Source organism: Trichechus manatus, unplaced genomic scaffold (genome assembly GCF_000243295.1).
Source record: "Trichechus manatus latirostris isolate Lorelei unplaced genomic scaffold, TriManLat1.0 scaffold00065, whole genome shotgun sequence".
NCBI classification, from domain to species: domain Eukaryota; kingdom Metazoa; phylum Chordata; class Mammalia; order Sirenia; family Trichechidae; genus Trichechus; species Trichechus manatus.
In genome coordinates, this window is record NW_004444001.1 from 4,676,713 (window position 1) to 4,690,487 (window position 13,775).

The following is a 13,775-nucleotide window of genomic DNA, read 5'->3' on the forward strand; positions in this document are numbered from 1 at the left end:
GGGAAAGCGTATATCACAAATTACTGGTTGTTTTGTCTCCCGCTGGAAGCTCTGTGAAGCTGCTTTCTCGTACCCCCTGTTTGCTGGTCTCTGATAGGAGTCCAAGGTGGCGGATCTGTGCTGCGTTAGCTGGTAGGGGACCAGTGCATGAATCTCTCCTCACTCTCCGTTCTCGTCAGTTTTCTCACTCCATTTGGTCCCCGGCTGAGTTTTTTATCTCTTCATTTGATGTTTTAGGGTTTCAGGATTGTTGTTTTCTCTGTTCTGCTTAGTTTTTCAGATCTTTGCTGTGGAGGGATGGCGTGGTGCTTCTGCCTAGAGCGCCATTTTGCCAGAAGTCTCTCACATCTTTTTTATAATGCAAATTACTAAGCTTACACCAGCTTATTTTCTAGAGATTTTTTAAAATAGCAGAATTATTTGAAAAATAATATAATCTAAATGATGGAATTTTACAAAATTGAAATATTTTATTTCAATATTTTCAATATTGACATGAGTAGATAGTGTTACATTTCATTTTATAGAAGCTTAAAATAGAGAAAAGAGAAAATACCTGAATTTATAATAAGTAGGTAAGATATGTAACTTATAAATATTTTTGCTGAAAAAAAGTGCTTTGATAAAGCAGGATTTATTGTCATAAACCAGAAACTGGACACTGACACATTGATTAAGCTGATCATTAATTTTTAAAAATCTCTAGAATAAATAACAGGACAGTTATGCAAACTATGGTTCTATTTAATAACAATTAGGACTTCTGTTTCTCTATAAGCTTTCCTAAAAGATGGTCTGTTTATAATTGTTTCTAGATAGCTGAACTGATGTTTTTTGAATCGCTAAGACCTGCATAAAATATAAGCGTGTATTATTATGCTGAATATTATGAATGAATAAGGATACCGAAGAAGAATTGATGGATATGAATCATGGCATTGATGAAGAATATAGAATATACTATGGATGGCCAGAAGAATGAACAAATCTGCCCTGGAAGAAGTACAGCCAGAATGCTCCTTAGAAGCGAGGATGGCGAGACTTTATCTCACATATTTTGGACATGTTGTCAGGAGGAACCAGTCCCTGGAGAAGGATGTCATGCTTGGTAGAGAGTTGGCAAAAAAGAGGAAGACCTCAGTGAAATGGATTGACAAAGTGGCTACAATGGGCTCAAACATAGCGATAATTGTGAGGATGGCATAGGACTGGGCAGTGTTTCATTCTGCTGCACAGAGGGTTGCTATGAGTCAGAACTGACTCGACGGCATCTAATGACAACATTATTACACTGTATGAGTCCCCAGGAATCACACCACATTTAATAGTGAAGCAACGGGGAACTGTAGTTAAGAGCACAGATTTTTTTTTATACTATTTTCTTTTAAATTGTTGTGCTTTAACTTTACAATTAAAGTTAGTCTCTCATACAGAAATTTATACATAGTTATGTGACCCTAGTTGCTCTCCCTATACTGTGACAGCACGTTCCTCCTTTCCACTTCCAGTTTCCTGTGTCCATGCAACCAGCTCTTGACCCTCTCTGTCTTCTCATCTCACCTTTGGACAGGAGCTGCCCATTTAGTCTCATGTATCTACTTGAGCTAAGAAGCACATTCTTCATGAGTATCATTTTTATGTCCCATAGTCCAGTCTAATCTTTGTCTGAGGAGTTGGCCTCTGGAATGGTTTTAGTTTTGGGCTAACAGAGAGTCCAGAGGTCATGTCCTCTGGAGTCCCTCCAGTCTCAGTCAAACCATTAAGTCTGGTCTCTTTACTAGAATTTGAGTTCTGCACCCCACTTTTCTCCTGCTCCATCAGGGACTCTCTGTTGTGTTCCCTGTCAGGGCAGTCATTGTGGTAGCCGGGCACCATCTGGTTCTTCTGGTCTCAGGCTGATGGAGTCTCTGGTTTATGTGTCCTTTTATGTCTCTTGGGCTACTACTTTCCATGTGTCTTTGGTGTTATTCATTCTCTTTTAAGAGCACAGATTCTTGAGCCAGACTGTCAGGATTTGCTACTCATCAGCAGTAAGACCCTGAGCAAGTTATTTAATATCTCAGTGCCTCAGTTTTGTCATCTGTAAAATGGAGATAGGGATACCATCTACTCACAATGTTGCTGTGAAGTTTACATGAGTTAATAAATTTCAAGTATTTAGAACATTGTCTGGCACAGAGTAAGTGCCTCACAAACTTCAGTGAATCTTTGATATAGTTTGACTTTTTTTAACATAGTCAGTCAAAAGTTACCTACCAATCTGGGATCAATTTCTTCATTTAGAACAACTTCATTCTTTATAAGTGCCACTCGTTGTGCAAATCTGCAGGTAGATATAGATTCCTAAGAAAGCAAAATATCTCCTTAAAATGTTATGGCCTATTAACCAATGTCATAAAACAATATGTGTACTATTGTTTCATGAGAAACTATTTGTTCTGTAAGCCTTCATCTGAAGTACAATTAAAAAAAAAAAAAATGTTATAGCCTAGAGAGATATTTCTTTCTAGATAAAACATAATTTTTGTTCACAAGGAGAAAAAAAAAAGATACATACCTAAAGAGTGATGTGGATAAAATATAATGAGGAAAAGACTTGCCTCCAAATTAGGCAGCTTTGCTCTAGAACATTATTTTTTATCAAATTTTTGTTTTGGCTTAATAAAAGATCAATGCCAAAACCATAGTATATCCTGAGGCCCTAAGTAGCAAGTGTTATGTATTCTACAACTATTGATCTGTTAAACCAGAAGTACATATAAAATCATAATCCTAGTGGGTACCATAATCCACAAACATAGAAGACTACAAAATAAAAATTTGTAACAAAATGAAAGGCTTTTCAAAGCATCTTACAACGCACTTGGGACTTAGCCTTGTTTTCAGAGGCCTCTTGGTGCTTCCTGTTTTCCTCTTCTGGAGAGCTTCTGGATCCCAAATGTTAAATTGAAGCGTGTAAAACATCAGCTGGCTCTAAAGCCACCCAAGAAAGTCATTCTACTGCCAACCTCTGCAGTAACATGCTAGGAGAAACCCCTCAAGAATGTTTTCAAACTACCAAGATCTTAGAAATCAGGAGTAAAAACGAGCAGAAGCTGATGGGTCACCTCTCTCATTTCTCTGGCTAAGGTAAGTAACCCACCAGCAGGCCCTCCAAAATCTGTGTATGAAGCTTCTTCAAACCATCCTGTGCTACATGAAGTCAATTCTCAAATGAGGTTATTATGATGCTGGCAAATAACCCAAAGCTGTGACCTCTGCGCTGTATTTACCTCTGAAGGCATAGCCCAGCCCAGCTGCAAAGGTGGAAACCCAACCAGGACCCTCAAGTCCATTTCATACATGAACAAGAAAAACTCAGATGGAGATCTCCAATAAGAAGAACCACTTACGTCAACATTCCTCTTCTCTAAAGAGAGTGTCGCGATCATGGTCGTCATGCAGTTCCCTCCCAAACTGTCCCTTAGGACGCTGGTCATCATAGAGTTCCTATAGGGGATGTGGGAACGGTGCTTTTCTGAAAGGGCAATGATAACCTGTGGTAAAGTAGAAAAATAATGGCATCACTTAGCAGAAAATGAACATATGACAAACAACTGAGCTGCAATTGCAATAAAAATACAAAAAGAAAAAATAACTAAATGCAGGGTGACCCCCAGACTTTGGGCGGCTGCTCCTTGAACATGCAAAGTTTGCTCCCACATCAGAGGCACTGAACTTGCTGTTCTTTCTACCCGGAATGCTCTTGCCCCAGATTTCATACAGCTTCACGCTTCTCATCTTTCAAATCTTTGCTCAAATTTTATCTATTCACAAAGGTTTTCCCTAAATACTCTATCAAAAATAACACACCTATCCCCAGCCTCTATTTTATTTCTCTTCTAGTATTCATCACTATTTGAATTTATATTTATTTACTTACATGAGATTAGAATGCCCATCTATCTCACAGAAATGTTTTAAAGATCAAAAGAGATCATTTCTGAGATGGTTTTTGGTAAAACACAAAAGTGCTCAGTGTTGCGGAGGGGTGTTCAGGTAATTTTCTTTAGGATCCCCTTGGAGACTTGTTTTAGGCATATAAACCAGTCTTAGGCCATGTCTTTCCAAGAGGACCAAGAACAGGTATCCTACCAGCTCTAAAGGATGGTGCAGGGAGCTTTAGGAATACTGTAATAAGCCCAGCCCACCTGGAACAAATGCAGATCTTATGAGTGCCCCAGGAATGGCAGGTATTTGGAAGAAAGGCAGAGGTGGATCCACTTTGTGGGGCTACTCCAAACTCTCTAAATTGGGCAGGAACCAAATTATCTTCTGAATGGTAGAGAGAAAGGAGGTGGTCATACAACTTTCTTTTTTTTTAATGTTTACTTCCATTTTGGATTTCACGTTTGTACACGATGAAGAACGTTCACAAAGCAGCTCTTTAAGCAACAGCATGGAACGTCATATTATGTTTAATAATATCTCCAAGTGTCTAGAGACTGTGCTTGGAACTAATAATTTGGTTTACTACTTAGTAAGTTAAAGAGATTTTCTTTGAAGGAGCTGAAAGGACATGGAAAATCATCCTCTGAAAACTGACAAAAATTCCGAGTGGTTACAACTGGCACTGGCACCATTAGTTTTTTTCTTCCATACACAACATGATCAGTGGAAGACAAGTGGAAATCGAAACTCTGAGAAAGTTCCACTTGTGCTGGAAAACTGGCTAAAAGCAGCCCCGTTTCTGATATCTGAAGAAGTAGAGGGCAAACACTCTCCACTCTCAGTGGTTTCTCACTTGATGTTAGGGCTGATAAAGACCACGGGTCACACCAGGGGCACTTGGTGAGGTTTACAGTCAGAACAAGCATGCACATCTCTTTCCTTCTTCTCCCATGGACTCAACTTCTAGGGCCAAGATGTACCCTGTCATTGTGGCTTAAAATGTTTTTAAGGAAAATTTTTGGAAAAAGTACTGCATGCACAAGGAGGACTCCAAAACCAACAGTACTCTGGCAAACCAAAAGTTATTTACTTATGAGCACGATAAGCTGCATTTAACTCAGAAGAAGCTGCACCTTGCTAGCAGGTGTGAGGTCTCACAGTTAGGGCCAGGAGAACAATTGCAACTCTGCACAGAATTTCTATAACCAATTTGCACTAATAAATGTGGGACAGGTTACCAGTCTATTTCCATCTTCATGGTATATATTGAAACTGAGACAGAGGGGATATAATTCATTATTGACACTTTTACATGGGTTTCAATAACAGCATTTACTTTACTGTATTATATTTATTTTTTATATGCTTTGCTCTTTCCCTGGATAACATAATAGCACAGACTGTTTCTCAATCATACATTTATTCCCATTGCCTAACACAGCTCTTAGCGCCCAGGGGACACTCAATCACAATTTGTTGAATGAATAAATGAAGGAATGAAGCTAATTAAACTACACTGTGTCACACTCCCACTCTAATTAGCCACAAAATAAACTATTATATAAAGAGAATTTAATTATAAAAGCCTTGAATTCTGTTATTTCATTAAGTGTCTGCCCACTCTTTTTATTATTCTTGTCCATATGTATTTACTGGTTTTCTCTCACTCATCTATTTCTATCTGCTCTGAATTCCAAAATTACTCTTCTACCCACCTTCTTTCTCTCCCTGGCAGCTATTCCCAGACCTCCTCAACCCACATATCCATGTCCACATAATGGACATGTTCTTCCTTCCCCTCATGCAAATCTCTCTCCATTATTCTATGCTGTAACCTCAGTCTTCCCTGTGAAGGCACTTGTATCTGAGTGTCAAGAGTTAATGACTGCAGGGATGCAGTGAGTGAATATGAAACAGGTGTATTACATTAGAGAGCCCAGGATCAATGGCCTGGGAATATATTTGAGGCCCTGAGTGAGTCAATCACCCTGGACTGGCATACAGGCTGACAGCTCGCTTGGCTCAGCCAGTTCCTGCTGCTTGACATGCTTTCATACCCATCCTGGCCTGACATACTCTCACTCATTCTTCAGGTCTCTGTTTAATATCATGTTCTGAATTCCATCAGTCTAGGTCACATTGCCGTTACACACTCCCCTTACTCTTTACTTTCTCTTCACAGCTTTACCCTGGATGTCAGCTATATATTTATGATGATTTATTTCATGCATGTCTTTCTACACCAGACTATGAGATCTCTGGGGAAAGGACTGTTTTCTCTTTTCTTCACCACTAGGTTCTAGGGTCTAGCATAGTTCTTGGTACATTATAGGGCCTTGCAAATATTTGTTAAATACATAAATTAGTTATACAGAATAAAATATACATACAGATATATAAATATACAGATTATCTATATAAATTCTATATAAATATACAGAGCCCTGGTGGCACAGTGGTTAAGAGCTTGGCTGTTAACCAAAAGTTCAGCAGTTCGAATCCACCAGCCCTACAGGGTCGCTATGAGTTGAAACTGACTCAACGGCAGCGAGTTTGGTTTTTGGTATATAAATATATAGAATAAAAATAAAATAGTTATATTTTATACATAAATTTGAACTACCATGCATCTGTCAGTTTGTCGTCTTGTGGTGGCCTGCGTGTTGCTGTGATGCTGGAAGCTATGCTGCCGGTGTTTCAAATACCAGCAGGGTCACCCATGAACGACAGGCTTCAGTGGAGCTTCCAACTAAGACAGACTAGAAAGAAGGACCCGGCAGTCTACTTCTGAAAAAACTGGCCAGTGAAAACCTTATGAATAGCAGCGGAACACTGTCTAACACAGTGCCGGAAGATGAGCCCCTCAGGTTGGAAGGCACTCAAAATATGACTGCAGCCTGAAATTGATCAAACATGCAATCAAAATGCATTGATAATTATCGGTAATTGGAATGCGAAAATTGGAAACAAAGAAGGAACAGAAGTTGGAAAATATGGCCTTCATGATAGAAACAACACCGGAGATCACATGATAGAATTTTGAAAGACCAACAACTTACTCATTGCAAATACCTTTTTTCAACAACATAATTGGCAACTATACACAGGGACCTCACCGGATGGAAAACACAGGAATCAAATAGACTATATCTGTGGAAAGGGACAATGGAAAAGCTCAATATCATCAGCTAGAACAAGGCCAGGGGCCAATTGCAGAACAGACCATCGATCGTTCATATGCAAGTTCAAGTGGAAGCTGAAGAAAATAAAACAAGTCCACAAGAGACAAAACACAAACCTGAGTATATTCCACCTGAATTTGGAGACCATCTCAAGAACAGACTTCATGCACTGAACACTAATGACCAAACACCCGATGAGTTGTGAGATCACATCAAGCACATCATATACGAAGAAAACAAAAGGTCAGGAAAGAAAGAAGACAGGAAAAAAGAAAAGACCAAAATGGATATCAGAAGAGACTCTGAAACTTGCTCTTGAATGTAAAATAGCTAAAGCAAATGGAAGAAATTATGAAGTAAAAGAGCTGAACAGAAGATTTCAAAGGGCAGTTCGAGAAGACAAAGTAAAGTATTACAACAACATGTGCAAAGACCTGGAGTTAGAAAACCAAAAGGGAAGAACATGTTTGGCATTTCTCAAACTGAAAGAACTGAAGAAAAAACTCAAGCCTCGAGTTGCACTTTAGAAGGATTCTAGGGGCAAATATTGAACGACGCAGGAAGCAACAAAAGAAGATGGAAGGAATACACAGAGTCACTGTACCAAAAAGAACTGGTTGACATTCAACCATTTCTGGAGGTAGCATATGATCAAGAACCAATGGTACTGAAGGAAGAAGTCCAAGATGCACTGAAGGCATTGGTGAAAACAAGGCTCCAGGAATTGATGGAATACCAACTGAGATGTTTCAACAAACAGATGCAGTGTGGGAAGCAGTTACTGGACTATGCCAAGAAATTTGGAAGAAAGCTACCTGGCCAACCAACTGGAAGACATCCATATTTGTGTTCATTCCAAAGAAAGGTATCCAACAGAATGTGATAATTTATCAAACAATATCATTAATATCACACATGTAAAATTTTGCTGAAGATAATTCAAAAATGGTTGCAGCAGTACATCGACAGAGAACTGCCAGAAATTCAAGCTGGATTCAGAAGAGGACATGGAATGAGGGATATCATTGCTGATGTCAGATGAATCTTGGCTGAAAGCAGAGAATACCAGAAAGATGTTTACCTGTGTTTTATTGACTATGCAAAGGTATTCGACTGTGTGGATCATAACAAATTATGGATAACATTGCAAAGAATGGGAATTCCAGAACATTTAATTGTGCTCATGCAGAACCTGTACACAGACCAAGAGGCAGTCGTTCAGACAGAACAAGGGGAGACTACGTGGTTTAAAATTAGGAGAAGTGTGTCAGGGTAGTATCCTTTCACCATACTTATTCAATCTGTATGCTGAGCAAATAATCTGAGAAGCTGGACTATATGAAGAAGAACATGGCATCAGGACTGGAGGAACACTCATTAACAACCTGTGTTATGCAGATGACACAACCTTACTTGCTGAAAGTGAGGAGGACTTGAAGCACTTACTGATGAAGCTCAAAGACCACAGCCTTCAGTATTTATTACACCTCAACATAAAGAAAACAAAAATCCTCACAACTGGACCAATAAGCAACATCATGATAAATGGAGAAAAGCTTGAAGCTGTCAAGGATTTCATTTTACTTGGATCCATAATCAACGCCCTTGGAAGCAGCAGTCAAGAAATCAAACAACGTATTGCATCACGCAAGTCTGTCGCAAAAGACCTCTTTAAAGTGCTAAAAAGCAAAGATGTCACTAAGGACTAAGGTGTGCTTGACCCAAGCCATAACATTTTCAATCACCTCGTATCCATGCAAAAGCTGGACAATGAATAAGGAAGACCAAAGAAAACTGACACATTTGAACTATGGTGTTGGAGAAGAATATTGAATATACCATGTACTGTCAAGTCCTGGAAGAAGTACAGCCAGAATGCTCACTGGAAGTGAGAATAGTGAGACTTCATCTTACGTACTTTGGACATGTCATCAAGAGGGACCAGCACCTGAAGAAGGACATCATGCTTGGTGTGATAGAGGATCAGCAAAAAAGAGGAAGACCCTCAGTGGGATGGATTGACACAGTGGCTGCAACAGTGGGCTCGAACACAGCAATGATTGTGAGGATGGTGCAGGGAGCAGTGTTTCTTTCTGCTGTACGTAGAATCACTATGAGTCAGAACTGACTTGATGGCATCTAACAAAAATAATAACAACATATATATATTTTTATATAGCAATATACATTTATTTATATGTTTATATATTCATATAAAATATATATTGCTATATAAATATATCTATATGTATTTATGGAGCCCTGGTGGCACAGTGGTTAAGAGCTTGTCTGCTAACAAAAAAGCTGGCAGTTCAAATCCATCAGCCACTCTTGGAGATCCTATGGGGCAGCTCTACTCTGTCCTATAGGATCACTATGAGTCAGAATTGACTCAACAACAACAGGTTTTTGGTTTTTTATATATATCTATATAGAAAATCATAGCCACCAAGACTGTTGATGTCACAAGAATTTTGCAGAGAAGACACGTGGGAAGAGGAATAGTTTTAATGACAAGTAGCAGCTTGCAAAGGTCATGCAGTATGAAGATAAAAAGAATTCGGGGCAGAATATTTCTCTTGAGTGATTACAAGTGGTTGAAAATCTGATTCAACGGATGAATATAATTTTGTATGAACAGATGGACATAATGGGAATTAAAATGGAGAGTGCTACCGTCTGAAACAGGCAGATAGATTTCTTTGAAATAAAGCACTTTGAATATGGTCCATTATGCTTTCATATCAATGTTCTCTGAGTGTCCTATTAAGTAAAAAGCTCAGTTTAGCATAAGAAGTGCATGAGAGAGCTCAGCAATGCTGAGTCTTGTCAGAAACCCTACCCTCCTCTGAACACCACGCAGGCTTTAATCACTGGGTGCTGCGTTGCTGGGATTCATTTGGTCTAAGCCTACCTGGGCACCATGTTCAGACAGAGCACACTTAGGTGCTGAAAAGCACCTTTCAATCTGCTTTTCAGCCAGCTTGACCATTACAAAGCATTTAGCATAAGGACAACATCAGTCTCAAAAGGGTTCATTAGGCAGCCAAAAACAGGTTTTCTGTTTTCTCAAATCTTTTAGCCTCCAACATTCATTAACAATTCTTTCCACCTCACCAATATACTCTGTACTTCCCCACTCCAGTTTTTGACGTTTTTCTCTTTTTTTTTTAGAATTTGGAAGTAGTTGCCACCTTTAACATTCAACTCACAGCACTTAAAATCACAGAGCAGAAAAGAACTTGAGAACTCATCTAATTCAATCCACTCATTTTCAAGATTAGCATTTTTTTCCTGGAAGATTTATTTGGTTAAATTCAGATGAGCTTTATCTTCCCTTGGAGTTAAATTCAGAAAATAAAAATAGAGTATGGACTGGTTGGATTGTAGTGAGCTTGGAGTGGGGAAGAGAAGGTATAGAAGGTAAAGAGAACCATTGCAGGGCTAAAATTACCAACCAGATGAAGTCACAAGAAGCTGAAAAATTTTGGTCATCTCTAAGTTATGTTCCCATTGCTAATCTATTTGTCTGAAAAAATAGCCACAAGAGGCCATTTATAACCTATATTCACACCCATGACTAGTTTTACAATAAAGCATAGTGAGAAAAAGCATAGGCTTTGGAGCCAACCAAATCTAGGTTCAAATCCTCACTCCACCACTATTTGGGTAACCTTGAGAATTTACTGAGCCTGAGTTTCAAATTTTATAAAATGGGGATAATAACTGACACCTGCAGCATGGGGCTGTTAAGATGTTTACAGGAAATGGCATAGACAAAATGCTGTAGAATGCCTGACACGTACTATGTGCTAAACAAATAGTCACTATAGTTACATCCCATTCTGTCCATTTTACCTGTTCTAAGTAATGTAGTGACAAGTTGATATACTTGGCCTCTGTTAGGAGCTGGCCCCCTACTCCAGTTTTTGCAACTCTCTCTGAACCAGCCAGGTCAACCAAATGGAGTTTGGCATGACGGACTGTTGCAGATCCTGGTTCCTTGCTTGATAAGTGGATAGTGAAAATGCAGTGGGAACGAGTTGAAGCCTGGTTCATAGGAGTCTATAAAAAGAAATTGCAAAACAAAAATAACTTGAACAATGAGAATTTTGAAGAATACAAACAGATTTAAATTTACATTTCTAATGATAAAACATTTCCCGTGAAGTCAACACTGTCAAATAGAGCAAAACCAATGGTAGTTGAGACCCTTGAATTGAGTTCTTTCCAATATATTACCTCTTGAATGAGTGATAACAGATGTGGATGGGTTGGTTCAGAAAGTTAGAAAGGAGTTCTAATAAGGTTAACTTTGGGTCTTCTTACCAATGTAACAAGCTTGTCTCATTATAGGACCACAATCCATACCTTATTGAAAATATGTAATGTTAATTTAGAGGAAAAGAGGTGAGAATGTGCATATCAGAAGAATTCATTATCACAATTGTAAAGACAACTTGAAGACAAGGATGCCCATCATCACTGCTACAACTCAAACTGAACTGGAGACCCTAGCCAATGTAATAAAAATAAACAAATAAAAGAAGAAAGAAAGAAATACATGGCAGAACAACAGGAAAAGATTAAAATGTCATTATGTACAGAACAGATGGTGGTCTACATTAAAAATGCAAGATCATCTACAAACTACTAAGAACTAAAAAGTTTAGCAGGGTTGTTAGATGCAAGAATATACAAAATTAATGAAATTCTAATAGCCCAGCAATAATTAATCTGAAATACGCAATGGACTATGAGGTAACAAGGTACTAATCTTAAGAAGATATGAAATTTATAGGGAAATGATAAACATTGAAAGACACAAAAAGAAAACCTGAATAAATGGAGTGATATATATGAATATACCATTGTGGATAGAAAAGTTCAAAATTAATCTATATATTAATCTCTATATAATAGCCCATATAGTCAATGCAATTATAATAAAAATACCACAGATGTTGTTTGTGGAACAAGACAAACAAACTGGATTCGAAAATCATATGGAAGAGCAAATATTCCAAAACATTGCAAAAAGTAATTCTGTGAAAGAAGAACAAGCAAATGGGGACTTGCCCTGCCATAAATCAAGGTATATCATAAAGCTACAGTAGCTAAAACTGTGTGTGGTACTGGTGCAGGAACAGATACCTAGATCAGTGAAAGGGGATGTGCTCATGTAGGAACTCTGTATAGGACAGAAGTGACAACACACCACAATGGGGGAAAGGATGGGCTAGTTTATAAACGGTGTTGGAATATCTGGATATTCCAGAAAAAAAAGATGGGTAGCCATCATTTTTTTTCAAATTTTTATTTATCACTTTTTTTTAAATTGTACTTTAGATGATGGTTTACAGAACTAGCTTCTCATTAAACAGTTAACACACATATTGTTTTGTGACACTGGTTACCAAGCCCACGACACATCAACACTCTTCCTTCTTGATCTTGGGTTCCCTATTACCAGCTATCCTGTCCCCTCCTGCCTCCTTGTCCTTGTCCGTGGGCTGGTGTGCCCCTTTAGTCTCATTTTGTTTTATGGGCCTGTCTAATCTTTGGCTGAAGGGTGAACCTCAGGAGTGACTTCATTACTGAGCTAAGAGAGTGTCCGGCAGCCATACTCTCAGGGTTTCTCCAGTCTCTGTCAGACCAGTAAGTCTGATCTGTTTTTGTGAGTTAGAGTTTTGTTCTACATTTTTCTCCAGCTCTGTCCAGGACCCTTTACTGTGATCCCTGTCAGTCAGTGGTGGTAGCCGCACACCATCTAGTTGTGCTGGACTCAGTCTGGTGGAGGCTGTGGTAGTTGTGGTCCATTAGTCCTTGGGACTCATCTTTCCCTTGTGTCTTTCGTTTTCTTCATTTTCCTTTGTTCTCGAAGGGGTGAGACCAGTGGAGTAAGTTATATGGCCGCTCACAAGCTTTTAAGACCCGAGATGCTACTCACCAAAGTAGAATGTAGAACATTTCCTTTATAAACTATGACAACTGAGCTTGATGTTCCCCGAGAACATGGTCCCCACGGTCCTCAGCCAAGCAATTAGGTCCTTCAGGGAGTTTGGATGTGTCTAAGGAGCTTCCATGACCTTGCCTTAGACAAGTTGAGCTGGCTTCTCCAGTATTGTGTACTGTCTTATCCTTTACCAAAGTTACCACTTATCTATTGTCTATTTAGTGTTTTTCCATCCCCACCCCTCCCCTCCCTCATAACCATCAAAGATTTCTTTTTGTGTGTAAAACTTTTCATGAGTTTTTGTAGTAGTGGTCTTATACAATATTGTCCTTTTGTGACTGACTTATTTCATTCAGCATAATATCCTCCAGACTCATCCATGTTGTGAAATGTTTCGCAGATTCATCATTGTTCTTTATTGTTGCCTAGTACTCCATTGTGTGTATATACCATAGTTTGTTTATCCATTCATCTGCTGATGGGCATCTAGGTTGTTTCCATCTTTTTGCTATTGTGAACAATGCTGCAATGAACACGGGTGTGCATATGTCTATTTGCGTGACAATTCTTATTTCTCAAGGATATATTCCTAGGAGTAGGATTGCTGGATCATGTTATTTCTCTTTCCAGCTTTTTAAGGAAGCACCATATTGTTTTCCAAAATGGTTGTACCATTTTGCATTCCCACCAGCAGTGCATAATAGTTC

At 38.8% G+C, this 13,775-nt stretch overlaps 1 protein-coding gene across 1 annotated transcript in view; it reads right to left on the bottom strand.

The window, feature by feature from the left end:
• Positions 1–13,775, bottom strand: part of KIF6 (kinesin family member 6) — a 499,202-nt gene that overhangs the window by 293,713 nt on the left and 191,714 nt on the right. Inside the window, exons 7-9 of the mRNA XM_012556417.1 lie at positions 10,971–11,177; positions 3,393–3,536; positions 2,257–2,343 (exon numbers count right to left, since the gene is read on the bottom strand). Coding sequence (XP_012411871.1) covers positions 2,257–2,343; positions 3,393–3,536; positions 10,971–11,177 — 438 coding nt within the window. The remainder of the gene's footprint in view (positions 1–2,256; positions 2,344–3,392; positions 3,537–10,970; positions 11,178–13,775) is intronic.